Source organism: Phalacrocorax carbo, chromosome Z (assembly GCF_963921805.1).
Source record: "Phalacrocorax carbo chromosome Z, bPhaCar2.1, whole genome shotgun sequence".
In the NCBI taxonomy this organism is placed as follows: Eukaryota; Metazoa; Chordata; class Aves; order Suliformes; family Phalacrocoracidae; genus Phalacrocorax; species Phalacrocorax carbo.
The window spans coordinates 10,922,287-10,949,453 of NC_087548.1; the positions used below are offsets into that span (position 1 = coordinate 10,922,287).

Genomic DNA, 27,167 nt, shown 5'->3' on the forward strand with positions numbered 1-27,167 from the left:
CACTGATCAAATTCACAGAGGTCTTAGTAGCATAAGTTTAATTTCATTAAACTCTTTGCCTCTTGATCTAGCAAACAGAAGCAACTGTGTCTCCTGCAAACCCCCACAACCTACCCATGCTATCCTCTCAAGTGCTTTCTGGTAGGAAAGACAGCATCAGAGGAAACCACGTGCTAGCAGAAGAGGTCACAGCACTAGACGGCATCTGGAGAGTTCACCTGCTGGTAGGAACATGTTAACCATTCCCAGTATCTCTACCTCTCTCTCAGTTCTGAAGCAAGAGCAGAGGACCCTAGATGCTGGTTCAGCTAACTGCCAAGCTGCCAACCAGATGCATTCAGGACATGGAGTAACCAAGCCCAAGCTTCAACCACGTCAATGCAGTGCACACACAAAAGAGGTTACCTTTAACTGTGGGGAAACATATGGTAGGCATCATCTGTGCAAGCCTCACATTCATCCTGAAAGATTTAACTAGTCTGCATCTACTTTAACCAAGAATCAGCAAGGATTTTATCTTATGAATTCCCATGATTTATACCCTCAATTTAACTTTGATTCATAGTTTCTAATAACGTCAGTCCATTGTCCAAACACTACAAGGGGACATTAAACAAGTTTAGAGGGTCTGGGGAATTTGCCCACTAATGTTAAACACAGAATAAGAGGTTGCCATAATCTTGTTTTAGATAACTGTTGCAGATAAGTGTAACTGTAATGTGCCTGCTCTGAACAAAAATAAAAAATTCAAAAAGTGCAAGACAATATTGCAAAAACTTGTATTATTAAAATACAAAAGAGGCTATAGGTTATTCCAAAGAACTGCTACCCAGTTTTAAATTATATAAGAGCAGAAAAACAATCACAAATAGAAATGTTACATTTTATGAGTAGCTACTGCCCACAGCTCAGTGTGAAGCTCTATTGTCTTTGTCCAGGCTCTACCTTGCTTACTAGCTGCAAAATTTTATCCTCAGTAGCTTATGTTAAATCTTTAGAGTTTTGAAAATTCAGGCAGCTGGTTATATATATACACACACACATATATATCTGTAAAAATAAAATTAACACCATGCCTAATAGGTACACAATTTGGTTTTGAACGCTCCTTCTTAACAGGTACACTTCTCTGTAGAATAAAGAACACCCTAAAAATGAAGTGGTGAACAGATGGCTTTTTTAAAGGGTGATTTAAATATGTGGCACATGCATGACATGCCTTTCTTTGATTTTCCAGACTCTGATTGTTAAATAAGACTTCTGATGTACTCATAAATGCATGGAATTCAATAATCAGTGAAGTTTTTAGACACAAAAGAAGTCAGCAGAATTTTATGGATAGACAAAAATCAACTTACCAAAACTAGAATATCTTCTGCACTAAATACATAGTCAGCACTATGAAAAAAGGATAGAATAATATAAGTGCTTGTGCACATACAAAGACACAAAGGAAATTGTTTCCATTTCATACCTAAAAGCACAAGTATGTTTTAGAATTGCACTATTTCCCTTATAAAATCTAAATATTAATAAGAAAGTTGTTTATGAGAAATCTGAGTTTTCCTTTTAATAGGGGATGTACTTCTTTGTCCCAGCAGTCTTTTTTTTAACCTTCCGTATTGAATATTCAGTGGCCTTTAATCCACCTCTGCATCTTGAGTTTGCCAGTCAGTTTTTCCTTTGCCAGTGCTCCATATTCCAAGCACTTCCCCCAGCACAGTGACATCAGTATTTTGTGACTATACATTCCTGCACACACTGATTCCAAATACAGCAAGCATACATACTCCATACCTGCACATATATCGTTACGAGACTTTCAGGACCTTATCATGTCAAACCATATTAAAGTGACATTTTTAAGGTTGACATTCCATTTTCTCTAAGCTTGTTTTGAGTAGACGTTTAGTAGAAACCTCACACCATTTAGGATTTTAATCAAGAGAGAAAATTAAGAAAGAGTTAAGTCTGCTATCTAAGAAAAAGATCTATTAGGTCTTGTCTGGACTAGAGAAATGTATTCTTCTAAGAATCAATTTAGTCTTTGCAATGCACTTGTAAAATGTCACACATTCACACAGAAAGCATTGCAGATACTGTTAAAACTAGTTTCATTAACTCTAAATGGTATTTCAGTCGGGCTGCATTAATGCCAGCTAAGTTAAAGCTTTACTGGCATTGCAGTTCATGCTGATCAAACAGTCTACCCACCAGCTTCCCCACAATATGGCCCTTTGAAAGCTGCCCAACTTCACCATTTCTGAGACCTCTGCCAAGAATCTGTGGGATAGGTACCCAAATTACAATGCCTTTCACAAAGCACAGGTGAGGACAGAGTAAACCTGTGCTGGCTTGGAAGGCTTATCAGCAGCCGACACTACAGAGCTTAATTTGTTGAGTTGAAAATAATGCAAATTCTAGCCTAGAGAAAGGCTTAGAGCTACGGCAAGCCCTCGAAATTGGAATAAAAATCTAAACTTCAAATTCAGGTTATCTGGGCAAAGAACTAGAAGACAGAGAGAAAGGCAAGCTGTGATCCATCCTCTGTTCAGAAAGAACAGGATACCTAAAGACCTCTTTCAGGTCGTTTTTTCTAACATATGCTTCTAACATAACACCGACCTTTTGTCAAAACCACTTTTCCACCAGAAAAAGAAAAAACCCAACCTGCTGAAACTTAAGAAAGTCCTCTCTATTTCAAAGAGGAAGATATATTCATTTTGCATCAGGTGTTCTGTTGCTTGCTGAGGTTTTGTATCATCACATACAGAAATTGTCATGTTTTGCTCATTATTTTAAAAGTCCTAATGATATGGCAGTAGCTGAAAGTCTAAAAGGATGACTGGCATTTAGTATTGACATACCATAATGTTTCGATGAAAGACTGACATACCTTTTAAAAAAATAAATAGATCACTTCCATTATATCAGAGCACAACCATCCGGATAGCAGGATCACAACATGCATCTCACTACATCATGAAAGAACATAAAACTGAAACATGGCATCACAAAAAGTCTTTGAATTTGTTTGAAATACACTTCAGTGAGACAAAATTGAATTGCAAAGTATTAACAATCCCTGCAAAACAGAAATGTAAAATTCTGACCAGTTTTAAGTGAAAAAATAAATCTGTTGCTTGCTTTTATTTTCATTGGCTGCTCAAGAAGCAATATTAGACGATATTACATAAGCAAGGGTTCTGACAAATGACTTTGTATGCAAGTTCATTACAGAGTCTGTCCACACTCTGTACCTTTCATACTGGAGTTCTGTCAGGCCAATGAAAACAACTAAAGAAACATCTTGCAGCATGACACCATGCCCTCTAAGTATCTGTTTTATTAATGACCATCCAGTGCAGCTTAACATATGAAAATATTCAAATGAATTACTTTCCTGATATCACAGACTTATCTTGGCACTAGGCTTGATATTACAATTGATGCTCAAATTGGCTTTGTAAACATGAAACTATTATGTTCACAGCCCTTTGCAAAAAGAAGTGTTTTGATGATGATAGTTCTGATATGAAAGTTTGCAAGCATGGAAGAACTGCTGCCCACTACCCACAAATCCAGCCAAACTCTAGAAGCCTCCCTCTACTTGAGGTAAAACAGAGATCCAAGAACCCAAGCCCAAAGAATAACAAACTTTAAGAAATTCTAGGGGAAATATGTCTAATTCTACTAGGCTAATACTAATAGTTTCACAATTCTTGCATATTCAACAGTACAAGACTGACAAAAAGTGAGAGATGAGCAGGAAAAAAGAAATACTGTGTGTATTCACCTTGATTTATAGGTGAGTCTCCTCAGTAGAGAAGAACGATTTCATGTGCTGCATTCATGATCTGCATTGTGACTGGTGACTGCACTACTTCTGGACGCCTCTACATCACAGACACAAAAGGAATTCTCTGATCACCTTGACTGCAGGCCCTTCCATAGCCCTGGATCATAGACACCACTGGGATCAAGGTGGGCGAGGAAAACAGTACCAAGGGTGAAGGGGTGGAGTGAGTAAGTCAGACCCCAACACATCTCTCCAGTGACTTCAGCATAGCTTAGACTGCTGAGACAGTAAATAGGTCATGGCTTATCTTTATTATTTAGCAGGGATATCAGAAAGTCACAAAGACTATACATCCATAGGCTTGACTTTGACAGAATGTCTAGAGTAGAAGCTCCAATAAGTCACTTTTAAGTCTTTCCATGTGATCTAACAGCATAACTGCAGTCTGCAAGGGAGAGAACTACTTATCATCCGCGCCGTTGCCCAAACTCTATCAAGTCTTGTGCAGAACCCCTTCTGTAGGCCTCGCTAAAAGAGGTGACAAGGAAAGCCATTATGTAGCTTCAAAAAAGTCTCTTGAAACTTCCTGCCCCCTCCTACACCCACCCTTCTCCTAACAACCTTCTTCACTCCAATGACAAGCAGCCAACTTTAGTAAAATATACAAAATACAGGTAAGTGGCACAAATCTAGTGATTTACACATTTGCCTTACTGAATCCACCTATAGCAAATACACAACACAATCCTTTCAAGCAAACATCTAGCACTGAAATACAGATCTACATCAGGCAACACACTTCAACGATTATTAGACTAATTTTCTTCCAGGAAAATTCAGAGAATATGCCTACCATACTGTCTTCCTGAACAGAAAATAATTTCCTAGGGAGTGAATTTTCCCATCATCTAGCAAGCAGATCCAAGGAGTGAAGAGTTTTAACTTTTTGTATAATCTCATATATTCTTCATGAGTGTTATAAATATAAACTTCTGGCAGAATTACTAATCTTTAAGTCTCTAGATTTCACAAGTCCTATTAAAACAAAAATCTTGACATTGAAAGAAAAAGAAAGGAGAAGAACACCTTAAGCAATGCAGTATTATAAAAAGAGGAGAAGGAACCACCCCTTATTACACCTCACAAACACACTTTGGGCTGCTCTTGAGGCCAAAAAATTTACTGGAGACAAAATACCACTGATTTCAGCATGCTCGCCATAATTTTATGTCAAAGCTGTGAACTATGAAGCAACACTCCTGCAATGCAAGGGTTACCCATACTTCATCTGTTTTCAAGTAGCAGCAGAAAATAATGACTTTTTCTATAAGAAATAAATTGCAGAACTTCCCATTCATATATTTTTATGAAATATTAGCTAAGAATCTATTTTAGTATCTATAAAGAGAAACAGACATGCCAATGGGAAAGGGCTGCAAAACACCCCCAGGAGGGACAGATGTAGACAAAGACTGAGCCCAACGAAACACGCAAGGACATCATTTAGCAACTCTGAATTAATAGCAAATTTTTCCGTATTTTTTAAAATGCTTTCAGCCACATGGTTATTTCCTCATGCACAGTGAATAAGAGTCACAACATGAAACACAAGTACATGATTCACTAGATGCATTACATGAACTATAAATCTGCTACAGATCAAGATCCTAAACTTTTGACTACTTTATTATTGGTATTTAAAATAAAAAAATCATGATGCTGACTTTGTTGTGGGCAGCATCATCAACAGATTTGAGATCCCAGTAGCTACACAGCTAATGCAGATCCGCCTACATGATGCTTTTTCTCTCCAAATTTAAACCATTCACAACAGCTTGATGTCCTTGAACACCTTGTACTAAAAGAACACCTGCAGTGGTGTTCCACATCCTCCCTGGCTGATGATAAAGCAAGACTGAACATGATTCCTAAAAAGAAGAATTGGCAAGACACCTTTGCCATGGTGAAAAATTACATGGCTTCTGCCCATATAAAGTCACACCATAATTTGTCTGCCCAGTCATCTCAGTTACTTAAAAGCATCAACCTTTAATTGTATCATACACATGCATCTAAGTTTGACCTTTGGGGACTTTCCATAACACCAACCAGGTGTTTTGCTATGTAGCTTTGCAAAGATAACTTTACCAAGGCAACCACCATATGCAAAAAAAAAAACCCAAACAAATCCCAATCAGTACACGTTACTGTTCTGACTTTGCTAAACTCCCTGACCTTTCAGTCATACAATTCTTCTCAACTTTGTATCATTTCACCATGATTTCTAGCCTGTTCTAATCCAGAAGTCAAGCAGTTCCCGTCATTCATACAACATGCATCCAAGTGAAAGAGGAACTTCTGTCACCTTGTCCTCTCTTCTCCCTTTGAGACAGGAAATGTGTACTGCTCTAATGCCTTGTCCATAAACATTAAATAGAAGGAAGATGTATTTAAGCAAAACAATGGCACAAGAACAACCATGTTTATGCTAACTGTGACTGTGTCTAGGCTGGAAGTTGAAGAAACATTTGAGGATCTTTTGAAACACTGATCCTTCAGAAAATGACACAGTGAAGTAACAAGTGAACCAAGGCAGATATTTACAGCTTTATGAACAGAAATATGTTACGAGGATTGTTCAAGAAAGACAGAAGATTCCTGACAGTCTTCTGTCCCCTGCAGATGAGTCAGGAGAATCTCCTATGCATTCACTGTTCAGTCAGAACAATGCATTTACACTGTTGTTAAATTATTTTGACTGTCCTGTGGCTATTTCCAGAAAGAAGAGTGTAATATATACAGCATAAGCCTTGCCAACATGAGAAAACTTCAATATAAACAGTTCATTAAAATCAACTGGGATTCACAGGCTGTGCAGAGATCCGCAGACATCACAGCAGATGCACCTAAGGCAGCATACCAAGATGGCTTTCTGGGGAAACCAAGAGGCTTCTCAAGGTAACCAAATCTAGCCTCACACTACTAGAGATAATACCATGCAATCCTTTCCACAATCAAACTCTTTCCTGAAGGTAAGTTTATATTACTTGCTCCCATAACTTCTCTCTGCAGATGATTAGAAACATATTTCTGATTTTTACCTTCCCTCTTTTCATAGGAGAAATTTATTCAGTAGATTTATTGGCAGGTTAAAGCAAAGAGCATTGGCAAGTTAAATATGATTATTTGCATGGAAAGAGAGCAGTAAGGACTCTCAGGATTTGTCCAGTTACCTGAAGTGACAGCTGGACATTAAGAGCTGTGCTCACTTGAGTCTTACTCTGCACACTTAAGAGACGATGAGTAACGTCTTTAAAAGCATCTAAGGATCTTTCATCAATGTGGCTAACAATATTTATAGCAACCAAAAAGTCCTCCCTGAAGATAATCAAATATCAAGAAATTCACACAAGCATCTGAGCAGTGTAACTGGAAGAGTTCATGTACTATGAAGGCTGTTAAGTGCTTTGCTCGCATTTCTACATAATTACATGAAAGTTCTACTCTTTGAAGAAACTACATGAAAGTAACACCTTTTTACTTCAGTATCCTGTTTCCTGGATGTAAACAGAATTAGACCTACCAATCACTGTGACCACAGTACATTTTATTTACCACTTTATTTTTGCATTTTGGAACATAAGCCATATTACATTCCTCCTCTTGATGCTTCGTGAGGAATTTCAAAGTGTCATAGCTAATACGCACAAACCTGCTGAAAACAACCTCTACAAGAAGATTACTAAATGCCCAAATTGCACTCAAACTTCATTTACAGGACTTCAGAAGACAGCAAGGTGCCACTTTACTGGCAAATTCCAAGCTGATTTTACAGAACTACTAGGTGGGGAAAAAAATTCGTTTTTAGTAACAAGGATTTAAAATATGCAGAAGTCAAATGACAAACCTTCACAATGGCATTTTCAGATTTCCAACTAGTAACACTAAGTTACTGTTCAGATGGTAAATATGTGGTTTCATTCATCAAAACATGTGCCAGTCTACCAGAAATTAAAGTCTACAGGGATAATAAGAAGCCCGGCTGACTGCAAATTGCTGAAAGAAAAAAAGACACATGGCTAGATCAATTGTATGTGAACCTTGCTGGAGCTATATGAATCCAGAAGCAATGGTCTTGGCCTGGCAATTAAACTTAAACATAATCATTATCTGGCAAGCTTAAAATCACAGTTTAGGATGCCATCACAGCATGCCAACTGTTCCCTCGCTGCACCTGCACTGGCACCAGGCAAGACGCAGCCACTGTAAACAAGGCTACTTTTTGATCTCCTTCAGCCAGGAGGGTTTGAGAAAGTTTTGATAGCCACAGTTGTTTTATTCCATTTTGTTCTTAATACTTGGGATATACATCCTTCAGCTGGATCATTTTTTAATCACTTCAGTACTTAAACTGTCACACTTGATGCATAATCTGATATTACAGAGTCATAGTTTGAATATTTCAGTTCTATTACTTTTAATTCTGTACCAGTTAATCATATTTTATTTAAAGGTAAAATGTTAATCTTCTGATGTTAAAAATCATCATACTTTACCTTTTTATGGCCGCATATTAAAATAAGGATACTTGCCAATTACCTAGAGCCTTCTCTTCAGGATTCAAACGAGAAGTTGACAAGAGGTCAGCTCAGAGTCTCTGCAGTACAACAGTCTACTCTGCATGCCAGAGGTGCTCTCGTTAAATTTCCCAGTACTTCACAGCTGAAATTAGCACATCTCACCAATTGCTACCCACTTCACTGAGTCCTATTTTAATCCTGAGTTAAAAGTTTACCTAAAAGCACCTTGCTCAAAATTGTTTCCTATAGGCTGGTTGCATTTGCTATTGCAAGCTCAAAACTGTAACAGAAACACTTCAAAAAGCTAATGGTTCTAAGATAACAAAAGCAAAATTTCTGTTGTTTTAATATTGCTACTTCTCATTACTTAAAATATAGCTCTACACATGCCATCAGAATGAGGTCTTAGACAGCAAATGTTTCCCAGCAGGGATTTTTGTCTCTATACTTGTCTGCAAAGTAACTAGCAAATTGTTAATCTTCTATAATTAAAGACACCACAAGCCCAGAACCCATCAAAGTACAGAGTATATCTCCAGTTTGCCCACATGGCCCTTTATACATAAAATATGCCTTTTAATTTCAGTCCAAGTATCCTTTTCCATTTGGTGCCTCCTTCAAACCTTCTTCTATGACATGCCCAAGATAAGAAACATTTTTAACATTTATTTTTACTATAACACACAATAAAAATGACACATCTGTGTTACAGACTTCTCTCAGACTTTTGCTTCACCCTAAGATTTTTTGTTTGATTCAAGATTTTCAGACATGCAGTGTTTGTATTGCTGAAGGCTGAGGGCGTTCATGAACTAAGCAATAACATAACTAAGCAATGTGGGTACATTTAACCTTCCATGTCACACAACAGCCAGCAAGCAGTACTCCAAATTTTAAATAGGTAAGTAAGAAGGAGAAAAGACAGCAGAGTTGCCCAATGACACATACGATTAACTCAGTAAAAGCATAGAACTGAACTGGAGATTGACCAGGTTTCCGTGCTCATTCACATGGGTCATGGCTGGCTCATAAGCAACATACCGTACATCTTGATATTTACTTTTTCCTTTGACCACAACTGTATATTGCAGGTTGCACTCATCTGCTCTAACTTTGGCACTCTACTTACCTTACAACTGTAAGCAAGACATCCTAAGATACAGTTCATACAAAACAAGACGAGACACAATAGTTTCTTTTTTAAATGGAAGAGAAGTAGTGTGGTTTTGGTGGTGGTGCTGATTTTATTTATTTACTTTTATTCCATCATTTCACATTCAGAACTGCAATTACTGGCACCACCTCTTAGGTTTTTGATGCTCTGCTTCCACTGTTAACTTCAGTCCAAGTACCAAAGCTGTTACAAACATATGAAGATTCAAAGCAGCACTGATCATATAACCACCACCATCCCCGCTTAGTGAGGGCTCATATACCTCTGCCTGCTGCAGAACCACAAAACAAAAAAAAAATCTATTTTAAATGTAAAACTAATAGCTTGACAATGTACAATTCCAAATGCACTTCTGCTGACAAGCTCCAAGTCTCACAGCCAAAAATTCTCCTTTCCTGAACCTTCTCTACAGTGATGGTCTGCTGCCAGGAAAGTCAGTCTGTGGACCACTGCCTAGTCAGGCAACTTGCTATGAATGGCTCCATGCCTTACACATAAGGCAATCTCAAGGTAACAATCTTTATTTTAACAAATCATTACCTTGAATTTCAGAAGACTCATTCACGCAGAGGATAGCCTCCCACCCTTCATAAAGAAGGTATCTGTTACAACATTTGGAAGTGACTAGTAGGGGTGAAAGCTAAGTTTCGTTTTTTACAGATTCTTCAGAATGAAACAAACTATATCTAAAAAGTGCAGATATGCTTTTTTATTTCTTTTGCAGTTCAGGGGAGGGGAGAGGGAAAAGCATCTCTGATTTGTATATTAAAGCGCAAGCATCTGTCCTACTGATGATATTCTAGGGAAGCACATTAGCATAAAATTTAACGATGTCAAATAAGTGGATGTGAAATAGGGACTGCGTAAAGACACTATTTCCAAGCCTGACAGAAACATCACTGTTTAGAAATGCAAATGAAACCATTATGTTCAATAATTATATGAAAATATGAACAGTTCAGCATGTTTTCCAGCCCTGATGGCGGTTAATGGGATGTACGCTTATGTAAATAACTACTATTAAAGCTAATGCTGAAAAAAACTAATAAATTCATACTAAAGCAACTGATTTAGTACGCTTTTAAACCCCAGCAGTGCTCACTTATTAGAAAGGAGTGCATTCTTATGTTTAGGACTCATTACTGTTACAAGTCACTGCAACTCCATCAATTACCATGCATTAATGAAAATGGGACACATACAAAAAAAATTATTGCCTCTCAGCAGTTTTCTTTAAAGACAAAATATAGGGGTATTACCATCATGGGGCCTTGAGGGGAACTTATCAGCAACATAATCTTGATTACTACAACTTTACTCCCTGTGCTGTAACCCTGGGGTATTTTTTGTCCCATGAAGGGGCTATAACCTTTATGTTAAACTCCTGACATACACGCAATGAAAGTGACCATACTGCCATCAGTAAAATCTTACTGTTCTCACAATTAAAAATGCATTTAAACAAACATATACGCACCAGTATGTGAACAGAAAAATGTAGATATGAAATTAAAAACTACAATTCCTGAAACTAGAGTAAGGAGGTATAATGCAAATAGAATTAACAATAAAAGGTGCAGATGAAGTCCTCTATGAAGTTCTTGTATCTGGATAAATTCCATCCAGTTTTACACTTACACATTTAATGACCTCCTAGGAAGCCATGGAATTAAGACTTCAAGGACACTCTTCATTCCTGTTTGGATGTTTTCTCCAATTCCTCAGCATTAGTTGAAAAATTCTTAGCCCTGGTTAAACATCACTATTGACAGAGGAAACAAAACCAGCACAGTGCTATTATAACAATGAATCGCTATAGAAATTAAAAGCTGAGATTTATTGAATGTCTATAACTCTACAACTAACCCACTTTCATTTTCTAAGCAGTCTCTGAAAGTGAGATATTAATGTAACATCCACTAGAAAGTAAGAAGCTTAGCAAGGCTGAAAATCCTTTGATAGTAGTTTGCATTGACTGGCAGTTTAAAATTAAGGATGGGTTTGAACAACCTTACAAGAGACTATGGACAACAAACTGATGGCAAATAGAGAAGATTCACATAGGACAGTTAACTGTCCAGCCTCAGCTGCTGTAAAACTTCAGTCCAAGATAACATTCTGCTACTAAAAGTCACAATGCAGACTTGCAACTCATCTGACTACAAAGGCATTGTCAATAAGAACTATGAAACCCCATAACAACAGAAAGGAGGAAAGAAATTGTTTAAGTTTCCATCATGCATGAACAGTGAAAAAGTTCATATAGGCCAGTGTCCAGTATAATAGCCAATGTTAAATTTAGGCTATGTTTAAGTGAAATGTACCTTCCACAGCATAAGGCAAAAATAAAAGCTACCCCAGCCTGAAAAACTTATAACCTAAAAGCCAGTAGCAAAACCAGCCTTTATGGAGGCCAGCAGCTGACAGCATACAGCAGCAAACACACACATGATGACAGTCACTGTGACAAATGTTTGAAGGGGGGCAGTGGAAGAAAAACACAAAACTATATGATTGCTTTCATTAAATCTCTGTTGAAAGTGAGGTATGAAGTGTTTTGCTATCTAAACCATTAAAACTATTTCATGAGTGAAGGCCACTCTAAGGTTAAAAACAGTAAGATAAATTTGCTACTGATTAATAATAAAGCCATTCATTTTATTCTTCAAATCTAAAGTAATTACAAGCCAGAGCATGGCAAATGGATTTAGCAGAAGCCATTACGTCAGAAGAATCCTTTAAAGAAGAACGGTAATTTAAAAGACTAAACTGAATAATGAACTCTCCTGAACAACAATTATTATGAGATTGATTTATTGAAAGTGTATTTAATCATGCAAGAAATGTTTAAACTTTCCAAAATAGTTCAGGAAGACAGAGAAACCAATAGAAGAGTCAGCCCAACGTCCTCATTATAGTTGAGAAGCTGAAGCAGATGGAGAATTCATTTAGTTTGGAAGGCTAAAGTACATCAATTTCTCTGAATCCACATTTCTAGTCAATTTGTTACAGTACCAGCTTCAACAATTAATGATCTCATTTTCCCATTTGTGCCTCCTTTTAAGAGATCTCAGTCTTTGTTTCTGAATAAGCCAAATGTCATAAAGGAAAATTTAACTCAAAAAAACATCATTTTAAAAGCTCACATGCCTAAAGCAAAACATTTCAGCAGCAGCCACAAAAGCAGGGGCCAAATTCAGTCAGGTAAGTAGAGTGGTTAGTTTAAGTGCCTAAAAAAAAGAAAAAAAAGAAATATCTGCCTTTCACCTGAGACACAGCCCTTCTCTGTAGGAGTGAGGCAGGTGAGGAATACCTTTTACCTGACATATTTCAGGTTTTTTTAATTATGGTAACTGATGTTGATATATGAGATTACCATGGCTGAAGCTGCATTTCTAATGACTGGTCTCTCCCATTAAGTTCAGACAGAGGCAGCTCATCATTATATCCAGTTCTGAGATCCACATCAGATAGATCGTATAACTAATATAAGGTCCATGCTTAAGATACCATTCATCTCCAGAGCTAGAAGCCAGGTTGTCTGTGAAGCATATACCTACCAGTCGCTATCAACAACCTGGCAGACCAGAACTCCAGCTCTTCAGCCAGTAAGACTGCAGCTCAGAAACATCAAGTCTAGTACCAGGAACACATCACCACAATATAAAAATGTCATGGAACAGAGAAGTGAGACTGCTACTAGCCCTCAACACTCAGCTCAGTGAGCCTCCAAAATTCTACGCCAGAGCTGCTGGGTGGAAAAGCATTCTCTTCTTCAGTCAGCCACACACAGAACAGCATAATTCCACACCTTTCAGTAGAAATTACAAAGCAGCTCTGCTTCTCTTATCCACAGATGTACTTCTGTACTGACAGTACCATTTCATAGACATCCTGCACTACTGAGTGTGCAGTTTTAGGGCAAAAAGCCTCTCTAGCTCATACTCTACAGAGGCTGATGCTGACTGTTTAGATTCTGCCTGTTGATTCTGGATAATTTCATAACATGGACAATGGTGACTAGCCTGTGCACTACGGCACTAGCTAGGATTAAGCATAGAAAGCTGAGCTTTAGTGAATCTCCAGTCATTGATCCATTTGAACACTCAACATTACAGTGTGTTTCACCTTGTTTTAGTTTAAAAGGTCATGAAAAATTCAAAATATCTTTATTTACCCAACAGTCCTTGACTGATTCTTCTACATTTAGGAAGTTCTTAAATACATACATTATTCAGCCAATACTGCTGTTATAGAATAGCATATAAATATTCAGGAACTTTTTAATAAGTTCAGCTTTTATTCAATAGATCATAATGGTTGCTTAGAAACATTTACTAGTAGGAGACCTATAACAACAGTAAGGGAAACACCTTCAGAGAGTGAAGCAGTTGGATAAAATGGAAGAAAGGAGCAAAATACTAATTTTTCTGTGCATCATAACTTGTTTGAAGTCATGTGAGGAGAATGAAAGATATATAGTATACATTCCCATACAAAAAATAGGAAGGGAAAATTTTAAAACTATAAGCTGAGGGAGCCAAATTGAGGAATAAAAGAAAAACGATGATGGTCATTCCAATTCCTCAGTTTGTGTCACGCACTATACTATCAGGAACTGTACTACAGAAACTACAACAGAAGCAATAATCATGCCAAAGTTAAACTCAACAATTGTTATTGAGTTTTAAATAAATAGCCTGACTTTCAAAGGCACTAGACACGAATTTCCTGAAAACAGCAATTTCGGAATGTTCTTCTTGCCTAAAAAATAATAGAATTTTGCTGGGGCCAACAAGGCAGGAGTCTAACTTATATATATATATACATGGTTAACTATACTGTTAATTTCCATACCCTGTTTCTCTATGACCCCGTGTTGTCATCATGCATCCTTTTGCAAGCGGCAGCCCTGGGAGGTGCACACATGCACGCACACATGTATCTGTTAAGCAGGACATGAGGACCACGCATTCAAAGTACATTTCCAAAGGCTTTCTATGCAAGACCTTTTATTTTGTTTCTTCACCTATGATGACAACTTGGTGGGTCAGATTTAGAAAGGATTGAAATAGAAGCAGCATCTATATCTCTCCCCATTTTCAGAAGAGAACAAACAAGTAAATTCTGAACTCTGCTATCTGCTTTTCTAGCATTTTGTTCTTTGGCATTAAGCAAGTCAGCAACTATTTTTCTTCTGAAAAATAATTATAATTCTACATTAACACCAAAAGCTAAGAAAAGGAGAAAATATGTAAATAGCACTAATTTATGAGTATATGCAGGAGTAATGTAATGAACACTATGGCAAAACTAAAAGCACTTTATTAAAAACTCTAGATAATGCTTATAAGAAGCCCATTATTCTTCCACTAAATTAATCACAGAATCACACAGAATAATATTCTATGTCTCACTAACAATATGAGCAAATGAACTGTCTTAGTTAAATTATTATTCATAAAATCAACTAATTAGGTAGTCCTAAGTTAGAATATTAAGGGCATATGTAAACAGAGTCTGATCATTTAAGACTAGTGTCATGGTTTTAGCTGGGATAGAGTTAATTTTCTTCAGTGCAGCTGGCACAGTGCTGTGCTTTGGACTTAGTATGAAAACAATGTTGATAACCCACAGATGTTTTCATTGTTGCTGGGCAGTACTTCCCATGCACTGCCTGGTGCACAAGAAGCTGTGAGGGGAGGGGGCACAGCTGAGAGAGCGGATTCAAACTGGCCAAAGGGATATTCCACATCACGTAACATCATGCCCAGTATGTTAACTGGGAGGGCCTGGCCGGGGGAGGGAGGCAGCAATCGCGGCTCGGGGATGGGCAGCGTCGCTCGGCAGGTGGTGAGAGGTTGTATCGTTCGTGTTTCTGGGGTTTTTTCCCTTTTCCATTTATTATATTATCACTATTGTTATTATCATAATCATTCTTATTATAATTATTTTTATTGTAATTATTAAACTGTGCTTATCTCAACCCACAAGTTCTTTTGCTCTTCTGATTCTCTCCCCCATCCCACAGGGGTGGGGGGGGAGTGAGCGAGCGGCTGCGTGGTGTTTAGTTGCTGACTGAGGCTGAACCACGACAACTAGCCAAGTAAATCATATGGGATTTGTGGTATGAACTTGGCTGGGTCTTTAAATCAACAGATCATGTTGAGTCAGAAAACAATGCCAACAAAAAGCTTAAGTAATCCTGTTACTTCTATATATAAACCAAAACAGTGGTTTAACAGGGGTCATGACTTTAAATTCACAAAAAGAAAACAGTATGTTTGTAATATACAGAATCTCTTCTTGCCTTTACCTCCCTATTCTTTGTCTCCAAAATTATAATTTCAGTATAACTCTGAATTCAATAACCATTAAAAAAAATTTCAAAGTTTACTCTCCTCCAATTAACAAGGCTTCACAGAAATTTAAGGCTGGTTTTGTTTCTTCATTTATGCAACACCATCAACTTCAGATGAAAAAAATCCTTTATGGTGATACAAGAAAAGCTGAAGACCATAACATAATTTCTTTGGGCTTTGAAATAACAGTAGTATTTGTTTCTTAATAATCTCATTATTATAATTTTTTCCTAAAACATCTATCATGACAGTACTGGGGCATCTTACAAAAGATATTTTCCTGTTTCTTAAATTAAATCCTATTTTGGACATAAATTAATAATAGGTGCTTGAAAATATGCCAGAAAAAAGGAAAGCCAGAAGCCTTCCTCTTAACAGCTCCTAGCACAAGTGGAAGAAGGGGCAGCGCAAGGAGCCTCAGAGCATAACATGGTGTACACTACTCATCCCTTTTTCTGAAAATGCAAATGAAACAACAAAAATAAGAACATTGAAGCGGCAAGTCAAACCCTCCAAAGGCAATGCCAGAATTTAGATTGCGGCTAGAAGCACCATTCAGTCACCCAGTATGTATCCATCACGATCTGGGAATACAGAAACAAAGAGAAGACAAATACTAAGAGTAGATGCTGAGAAAGACACAGAAGTAGGTTACACACAGTGAGCCTTCTCACATGAGCTTAGTTCCAAATTCTGTTTCGAAGTTTGAAGGGTGGTAAAATACATCAAACAGACACATCCCTGCTTTCATCAGCTGTCTCTCAATCATCTGGCTGATCCTAGGCCGCCTGCCTCCATCCTGGCTCCTCCTTAACCCTGACTGCTTATCCCAAACTTTTTTGAACTTGTCAGTCACAGGCTTTACTTGTTCACAGCAGCCATACCCAGGCCACTCTCCTTTTCCAAGTCTGTCCTTCCACCTGCATTCTAGCTCTCATTTCCCCAGTACAGCCTCCACTTATGTCTTCCACTCTACCTCCTGCTTAATCTTTCCATTCAGAAGATTATTTTTTTCCAGGACTTTCACATCCTCATAGCTATGAAGAGGCTTTCATTGTGGAGGGCATCATAAGGATGGGAGCACCTGTTACTGGATTTTCCAGTTTGGCAGATATTAGTAACAGCAAAAGATGTTATCCCAGCACTCATACCTTACACCACCAAGCATCACATCTCCAAAGAACAGCTGCATTAGAACTTCTTACAAAAACACCCGCTACAACAGTTTATTATAGACAAAATAAAGGTCTGACCCTCTTTTGGTTTTAGAACTGGTTGAAACCCTTTAGATCAACCTTCTTTTGAAAGAACACCATTTCAAGCGGGAACACTCAGAAAAACTAAGCCAAAAATACCTACTTCTGAACAAACGATAAGATAATATGACAGGTCTAATAACACTGCTTTAGGGAAAAGGAGTAGACCAGATGACTACTTGAAATCCCTAATTTTCCTTAATTCTGTAGTAAATATTTGGCAACCCTGACAACAGGCTGGCCTATTTATAATTCAGAGTGTGCTCATCAGGGTTGTCCTCCATTAAGAGTATACCCTAGAAAGAACTACTCAGACTTCAAAGTTTCAACTGCAATGGAAGGATAGAATTGACGTTTAATTTTGCATGAGATTATAGTTGGTTTTCCCTACCCAGACAGAGCTGCACAATTCCAAAGCAAATGTATGCTTAGGCTGTAGACAGATACTAAGTTTTCAACACTGGTAAGCTAGTCAAAGTTTTGCACCTACTGCCCTACCCTCCCAAGCTTTTGTCATGGTTCATCAGCAATGAATTCAAATGGATGGGTCCACATAGCTTCTCAAAAAAAGTCAACCACAACAAAATGAGGAAAATCTGCCTTTAAAGTAGGGATTTCAAGCACACAAAGCATACGCAGCAAGACTGTTAAGAAAAAAAAAACAAACAACAAAGCACATGTTGCTTTAAAAAACCACACTCCCTGTGCTATTCAAATTAAACCTTTACCAGGCTGAAATTACACTTCACTGGATAGATGCAGTTATACCATAAGCACCAATTTATTATTGTACGGTAATTTTAAATACTAGACTAGATAAAGTCATTTTATAGAGAATAAATTAGCTTTGGGGGAAGAAAGAAGAAAAAGGTAAGTAAAACTGATTTTACCAGACTTGCAGGTTTTTTCTTATCGTATTATATCCCTGATATCTTATGTGCAAGTGAACTCTGTACATTTCAGAAGAACTTGAAGAAATTCAAGTTGCTGTACTTGAAAACAGCCAGAATCTCTCCTCAACTTCAGCAAGTCATTTCTACCATTTCTTGTCCCTGCAACAAGTTTAAAATAAAAAATTAACTTATCAGAGGTACGTTGAGGATCTTGAATCATTCATGTATGATGGGCAAGTATTGCAGTAGTTAAAATTATATTGTTTTAAATTATAACCTTGTTTTATATTTCTACATTTTACAGAGTTTTATGAAGTGTAAAATTGCATGCATTAACCTTCTGCCACGTCTACCAGAATTCTGCAAAAGTATTCATGCTTGTGCAATCTATTTCTAGTAAAGGGGAAAAAAAGACCACAAAAACAAATAAAAAACCCAAAAGACCCACAAAAAAAAACCACAAGCAACCATGCCCACTTCCCAGGAGCCAAATAAACCTCAAAAGAATTAGTAAAAGCTTTATGTGCATAAATTTAAAAAATATTAATTGGGAACATACATTCCACCCACATTCATGAGCTAGCTGAATACACAAGACATAATATACGGCAAAATACTGACTTCAGAGAAATCAATGTAAAAGAGTTATAGTCACATCTAATGGCTCTTAAATACATCAGATTTGATATTTCCCAGGAACTGTTGCATGCCCAGCTAAGCTTATTGATGTGTATATTCTTCAGTACAAACAGACCAAATTCTTTTTATCTGTGTACGTGCCACTGTGCTACAAGGGATCTTCTGGGTCATCAAGGGCAATCCCCCTCTGACAGAGACAACATACCACTGAATTCCCCTTCATAAGCCAACCAAGCTCCATCATTAAAAAAAACTTTGTTAAGCCTTCCAATGCTAAACTGAAATATGATTGCTCAACATTTCAAGAACCCTCCTCTAACTTCACATTTAAGTCTGTGGACTGTCTGTCTCCATTTATTTCTGTTCCTATGCTGGCCTATAGCTTTAAAAAGTCCCTTTTTGTCTTAGCATTGTCTCTCCCCCTATGCAGCTTACCATCACCTCAACCTATTTCCATATGGCCAGTCACACTATACATAATCATACACACAGACACTTCAGCATCTTCTCAAAAAAGAGCTTCTCCAGGGTCCCCATCATCTTAAGTAGCCCTTCTCCAAAACTTTTGTCACTAAATTAATTTTTCATTTGAACAAGGGATGACTTAGGACTGAAAACAGTATTGCACACTAGGTTTCATCAATGTTTTTTAAAACTGCATTAGTAGCCTTCCTATTTGAAATACAACTCCTGATGAATCATATACTATTTGCTTTTCCTGTAGTTGCAGCACTGTCTCTTCCATATCCCACTGTAGTCCACTATTAGCCTTCTGAAGACTTAAACAAGAAGGCATCAGTATCAACGATTTGGAAGAGAAACGAACAAGAGAATTTTGTGAAGGTCTACATACCACACAGAAAGGAAATTTTAATTCCTATAATATTGACTCTGCATGTGATATTCCAGGATTGGGACTAAGCATATACAGCTTAACAAAAATGGAAGCCACAGACTGAAAGAAAAGAGAATCAGCTAACTTTATATATAAACAAACAAACAAAAGCTACACCAAAAAAACTTTGAACTGGCTAAACCTCCTAGTACATCTATACAGTTTAAATGCCTTCAGTGTAAGTTGTCTTTCTCTGGACACGGAGAGCACTGGAATACCATGCAAGTTTTAGACCTCGATTACAACAACCTAACAGGATTAAGAAAAAATCTATAACCATATTTTAATGCATAAATTCCTTATTGTCATTTTTAGTTGACAAATATCTATTTCATAGCAAAACAACATCATAGGAACAGCTGGATGGCAGTTTTAAGCCCAAATGAACGAGCATCACATGCTGACAAGTCATCTCTTTGATTGCTTTTGAATGGCAGCACATGCAGATTTATTCTCTGCCATAAATTAGAACAATTATTTCTCTGTAGTTCACTTTTTATTTCAGACAGTGAGCCCCTGCACATATTTTTAAAGGATATCTTCCCTTTCCTTGATGATAAGTTCATTCTGTTCCTCTAGCTGTCTGATCTTCTTCTCAAATGACTCTTGTTCAGCTTTCAGCCGTTCTTCTGTCACCTCCTTTTCTTCACTTACCCTGAAAAGAATTTGAAAGAAATAAAATACTTGCTCATAGTCATAGTTCCTGAATTCCAACTCCTCTGCTTCCCAGGTAAATGGATATCACCTTCTCCACCCTTAAACAGGTTAGTTCCTCATGTTTATTTCACTAAATTGCAGTGGAAGATGCATATGACTTTATGCAATACATTATTTTTAAAAAGACACTGGTCTCACTAGGGTACATGCACATTAGTGGGCAGCATGGAACAAAAAAAGTAGGGACCTGAATCCACAACTAGATTTGTGCAGTCTGATTCCCTGCAGCCACAACAAAGACACACTGGAATCCTTACAAGCCGTGGGCATGTAGACAGACAACTCAAATGGGAGAGCTTAGCTGCTGAGACAGGAAGGAAATTGAAAAAACTTTTCTGTTTCTTAATCTAAAAAGTAATCCTGCTTTCACATTTACTGGTCAAATATAAGTCCAGGAAAGGAATCATTTTTCTTGTTAGTTTTCTCCAAACAAAACAGTTTGTCCTCTTCTGGGGATTTTAAAATATAAAGCCACAGGAGTAAATTTTCCTTCCTGTCTGGGCCATGGCACCCTGTATCTTGCTGCTCAGTGTAAATAATTGGATCAAGATTAAAATATGACACCGTAAGAAAGGTTTACAATGATCATTTATTCTGCACCTCCAGAGCAGGCTGTAAAAACAATTATTCTGATATCACGTAGGCAAGAAGACCATTATGCACAGATGATTCTGTAACTCTGCTAAAAACCACAGCTTAGAAATCATGGTTCTGTAAAAGTTCTACAAAAATATTAAGTAATGAGCTTACACTAATAAATATTATTGCTCTGCACTTAGGTAATTTTTGTTGCTGAAGGCTCTTAAAGTTCAGTCTTTTATGATGATGAAACAGCTGCCACAACAGAGGTGACAGGAGACCAAAGCAGTACAACTTTCAGAAAACTTGAATTTTAACTTCCTTTAAGTGGAATAATCTTATAGGAAGACGAAAGGGGGGGAGAATATTATACATATATATACACACACATATACACACAGGCATTGGACTAAGCCTTCCAGTCATCCCATGACACTCATTCACGTTTTTAACAAATCAATTCAGAGACCAAGCCATCCATTTGATATTATGACGCTTCCCTCAAGAAGGCATGGAGTTGTTTTGATATTCCAGTAGAAAAACCATAAATACCACAATTGGGTGACCCCCCCTGGGGTGAACTATAGACAGACAGTATTCCCCAACTCTAAGATCAACCCACAGTTCTTCCCACAACAGCTCAAACAGGCTGCATGAAGTTGGATATAATTAATACTGAAACTCACACCTATTCCCTACAAACCTGGAGGGAGAAAAATTGCGTAAGTTAGAGTGGGTTGAAAGCTTAGAACAAACTATTAATTGCAAAGTTTCTAAATTACACAAAAGGGACATGGATTTAGCATAAGCCCATTCCACTAGTTATATGCCCAAAGTCTAATTTACAATCCTGTCCCCAGCAGTGTTCATCAGCTCATCTCTAGGCCCCTTTCCCTTCGCACAAAGGCTGTCAAAAGGGGGGTGCACACATCAGAAAATAATCAGAAAATAAGAGGGAACCAGCTGTATTAACTCTGGATCCCTCCCAACACCTATGTAGTCCTTAGTTAAGCAGGCAACAATCTTTTGAAAACTATCTACTACACATCCTTGCTCCCTGATGCAGTTACAACTACAGTATATATGACACAGGCTGCATGCCCAGGCTTCTGCATCTAACCACAACCAGTTTGTTTTCTCTGAATCTAAAGCAATCAGGGAAGCGACTACAGCATGTATGACCTTCCATCACAAATACATATATGACCTTCCTTCATGTAAGCAGTGAAAGATGCAAGAATGCTTTCTTAGGGTAAAAAAAAAAAGAGTAGAGAACAGAATAAAAACCATCAGTTAGAAAAAGACAATGAAGACAGCAAAGACCATGTGAATGAAAGACAAGAAGGAAACAAGAACAGGGCAAAAAAAGATCAGAAGGGAAAAAGAGAGGACAAGTATCATCTATGGGGCACTATATAAGGAAGCTTGCTTACTAACTGTAGGAATGATGCTGCATTAGGAAGAGGTTCAGGACAAACAAACACTGGCCATACTGGCACCTAAGAATATTAAAATGAAACAACAGTATAAGAAAATGAGATAAGGTGCGAATGACTAGAGCACTAGAGAATTAGACTAAACCTCGCAGGTTTTACCCATCTCTAGATTTTGTGATTTGCTGCTTGTATCTGCCTGCATCACATTCACGTGCGTGTTTGTATTTACCACAGATCACAGCAAGCTGTCATACCCCCAGACACATGAATATATCGTGCCACATATCTTATGCAGTAAATGACTGAGAACAGTAAGGGATCTTAGAAGAAATGTGGCAGCATGTGTTTATGTATCACAAAGCAGGAGACAGCCCATAAAGGGCAGGCAAGTTATAGAAGACAGTTACTCACAGGAGGTGGCAAAAGGAAGTTAGAGAAAAGGAATACAAGAATGTCATCAGATTCTGCTGGGTTTATGTCACATCCTATATATAGCTCAGTGAGATTTTTTTTTATATACTTATTTCTTTGCCTTCTGGCTGTAAAGAACAGATGATTTTTAGCAGAACTAAGAAGGACTTCACTGATGCCAGAGACATTACAAGGCTCACAATGCTCCTCAAAAGGATTTCTCACCCGCTTTTCATCTGCTCATAGTCAGAAAAGAGCAGTGAAAGAATGAAGGTACTGCACGTACAAAGGGCACAACTGCTCCACTGGGCAACACATTGGTGTCCAGCTCTGTTATCATTGCTTCAAGGAGCAGAGGACTGACAGCTGAGAGCAAAGACGATAAATCAGTAGAACTACTCCTGCTGTCCAGTTTCTGCAACATTTTCTTGCATGCTATTTACATTCACCTATCTTGTGTCATAGGACACACACCATCTTTGTTCAAGATTTGTTTTAAATTCAACACTTCAAAGGTTATGTAATCCTAAACGCATCTAGGTAAAGATTTTAATTTCTTTTCACAGGAGCCTCTGTAGGAAAAGGAAATTCACACACATATGATATATTGACAAAAAACCCTCCTAGGATATCCACCTTTGGGTTCAATTTAATTCCTAATTCATGAATTCCAATTATTATGGTGTCCTCCCAAGTCTACTGCTGATACTACTAGTTCTGACTGTCAGATCTGAAGAAGGAATTGATCAAGTTTGCTGATGACACTGACTCATTCCTCTGAGTAAGCAGGATTGATGGTCTCCAGGTGGAATTTTTGAAGCACTGTACAGGTCAACAGCACTTCAAGTTTTATTTGTCTAATGAAAAACTGGCATGTGCAAGAAAGAGTCACTAGGGACAAAACTCAAAAGAACTCTTCCTGACTGAAGACACTTACAAGCTTTACAAAAGAAAAAAAAACACACTAATTTGCTTTATCAGCTCTTTTAAAAAAATTTAGAAAAAATTGAGCTACTATCAAGAGAAATCTGAATTCATTAAGAACTATGGCTAAGCAAGTTAAGACAGAAAACAAAAACAAAAAGCAGAGACACAGACACCGGAAATTTCACTGATCAGTCCTACACTTGTTAGGAGCATTTATCTTCTAGGGGACACTCACCTGGCATTAGTCTGCAAGCTAGCTAGCAAAAATGAAAATACTTTGGTGACCATTCCAAAATTACAGGTTTTAATTCCAAGCAGGGAATGGCATCTGGAACAGGCAAGACCACAGGGGAGGAAACATGAAGCAGGGACCAAGATAAGGGCATCACCCAAAGAGCTAAGCCTACACAGGATTCATGGAATGAAATCAAGTATTACAAGTAAAAGAAGTGCTCCAAAGTGATGAAACAAGAAGTTTTCATACCAGAGTTGATCACAACATGCCTCTGGCAGAAAAAAATTACTTTTACTACCAGCACTGCAGGAAAAGAGAGTGGTAGCATTCTTTGTGTAAGGACACTGTTCACAAATCTGATACATTTTACTCAAGTATCACGGGCAGTTTGTATAAATTTAAAAAATAACAAAAACCCCAACGATCCCAAAACATAATTGAAATTGCTGCACAATGGATAAGTTTTATGATATGCAACTTGAAAAATAATACAAAACTAAATCTCACAGCATGAATTTATAGCTGCAAATGACTTTTTAAGCACAAAAGGTAAGTGTGATTGGTGATACAATAATGCTATGCATGCTTTACCTATCAACAAGAAGTAATTTCCAGCAAGCTTAGGGACATCTCATTTGTAGTCTCAGTGCCTGACCAATAAAGAGAACTGCAGCACAATACTGTCTCCTAAAGTAGCACACACACACAAAAAAGAAAAGATCTTGACATTGAAGCCAAATCCAGGAACCAATTTGGTTAAATACGAGGTAGTGTAACCCAGGAGAGAAGGCAACCCAAAAGGCCAAACACTGCAGATTTGTAATATGGGCTTCCACAGACAAGTTGTCCTTCAAAGATCCTAAGTGCTGGGGGGGGGGGGAAACACCCCGCTTAAACAGCAGATATACGCTACAATAGTTTTACTGTCCTCCTCTGTAATGGTTTCCAGTTCTGTAACCAAATTAACCTTCTGTTTTGATTCCCATCTTCACCTTCTGTGGGAAAAATTTCAATTTTAGTTGGTCAATTTCATCTTCGTATCAGGATAAAAAGTCCACATAAAGCAATGCCAGTATAAGAGACTTGCATTCCCAGACTGTCAGCACCCTGCAAAGGATTTAGGAATCCAAGGTCTTGGGAAGGAGGAAGCACTTTCTCAATAAGGAACAGAAGGCTGTTTTATGGCTGTTTTACTAGCTGCTGGGTACAAGTCATTCTGGGCATGCCAGTGGTCTTTGCCAGAAAGACGCTAATCTAATAGCAAAACCCATCTTGTATCTCATTTGAAAAAGTCAATCACTCCCTCCCTTGGGTGGATAAGCGCATTATGATACCTTTCTACCTAAACTGCTTTCAGAAGACTTGTTTGCAAAGGCAAACATGGAAAAAGACCTGGCTCCCTGTTATCTTATCTAAAGAAAGAAAGAATGTAAAGTAGTTAGATGGCAATTCTCACCACTAAAAACAAAAATTAAACTTTCATGAACCATTCTATGTCACTTAGTCAATGCCTCTGTTCATTCAAAAGCAAACAGCATATGTGAGCTCTACAAGCATATGTGAGCTCTACAAGCATATGTGAGCTCTACAAGCATATGTGAGCTCTACAAGCATATGTGAGCTCTACAAGCATATGTGAGCTCTACAAGCATATGTGAGCTCTACAAGCATATGTGAGCTCTACAAGCATATGTGAGCTCTACAAGCATATGTGAGCTCTACAAGCATATGTGAGCTCTACAAGCATATGTGAGCTCTACAAGCATATGTGAGCTCTACAAGCATATGTGAGCTCTACAAGCATATGTGAGCTCTACAAGCATATGTGAGCTCTACAAGCATATGTGAGCTCTACAAGCATATGTGAGCTCTACAAGCATATGTGAGCTCTACAAGCATATGTGAGCTCTACAAGCATATGTGAGCTCTACAAGCATATGTGAGCTCTACAAGCATATGTGAGCTCTACAAGCATATGTGAGCTCTACAAGCATATGTGAGCTCTACAAGCATATGTGAGCTCTACAAGCATATGTGAGCTCTACAAGCATATGTGAGCTCTACAAGCATATGTGAGCTCTACAAGCATATGTGAGCTCTACAAGCATATGTGAGCTCTACAAGCATATGTGAGCTCTACAAGCATATGTGAGCTCTACAAGCAGGGAAGAAGTATTTATGATGTACATGTTCTAGTAGTAGCCAGAAAGTCACATTACATGGCTATATATCAGTTAGGAGTGAGGTAAATGCTTGCAAGCACACACTCACTCTCTCTGCAAAGAGAGCTATGACCCTCTCCATTCAGCCATATGCAAAGACAGAGAGGGCTTTCAAAAGCTGCAGATTACTCCAGAATATTTTGTAACCATTCTCAGCATGGCGGCTAGCAAATCCTTAATGTTCAATAGTCAACTGGCTAGGTCACAGGGGACCTTGTGCTGCTCCCTCTTGGAAGAGGCTAATGTGTCCTGACACTGGCACAGAGTATGAGGGCAGGAATCTTTCAGGACCCTCACCATGTCACTGCTCATTTCATTACATAAGCTGATGAATGCTTCAGGAGTAGCCTGCAGTAATGAAAGCTCTGAGAGAGTCTTCTTTGCCTCTTAAAAGGACTCCGCTTGTAGGGAGTGCTAAAATTTGCTCTTACTGTGCCTGCCACTTTCAGCAAGGTGCTGCTGGCATGGTGGTGAAAACACCAAGGTACCATACTGGTGGGTTTTTGAAAATAATGGCTGTTCACACTCAATAATTTCCCATTTACTCACAAAACACTTTGGCATTCATAGGCATGACTCAATCTACTCAGAAATTCACCTACAAAAACAATTTAAAAAGAATCTGCGGACACAATAAAACAAAATTAAAATTTACAACATTCGAGTCTTTTAACTTTGGATCTGGTTTGCCTCTCTCTTTTCAGCTGAAGAGTGAGATAGACTGGATACGTTCAGAGAAAGGCAAAATAATGGTTAGATTTACAGGTGGCAACACAGAGCAAAAACTAAGATAATTTAGCCTAGAAAGAAGGATTAGAAAGGATACAGCTGAGTCCTTTCTTTCAACCCTGTCTCAAAATTCAATTTCATAAAGTCCCTAACCACTAACATGAGGTCAGCCACTGGAATCCCCAGCAGCACAGCATTACAGCCCACTAACAGATTTTGTCAAAGGAAAGGAAAATAATATAGCCAGTGTTAGAATTTACACATACCGAGACAAAGTCTTTCCCTGCAGCATATTAGCTAACACATAGGCACA

General features: G+C 37.9%; 1 protein-coding gene across 3 annotated transcripts in view; it reads right to left on the reverse strand.

The window, feature by feature from the left end:
- Nucleotides 1–27,167, reverse strand: part of KIAA1328 (KIAA1328 ortholog) — a 178,132-nt gene that overhangs the window by 138,436 nt on the left and 12,529 nt on the right. For all 3 annotated transcript variants that reach the window (XM_064438288.1, XM_064438287.1, XM_064438289.1), the window contains exon 4: nucleotides 20,138–20,253. In XM_064438288.1, the coding sequence (XP_064294358.1) occupies nucleotides 20,138–20,253 (116 nt within the window). The remainder of the gene's footprint in view (nucleotides 1–20,137; nucleotides 20,254–27,167) is intronic.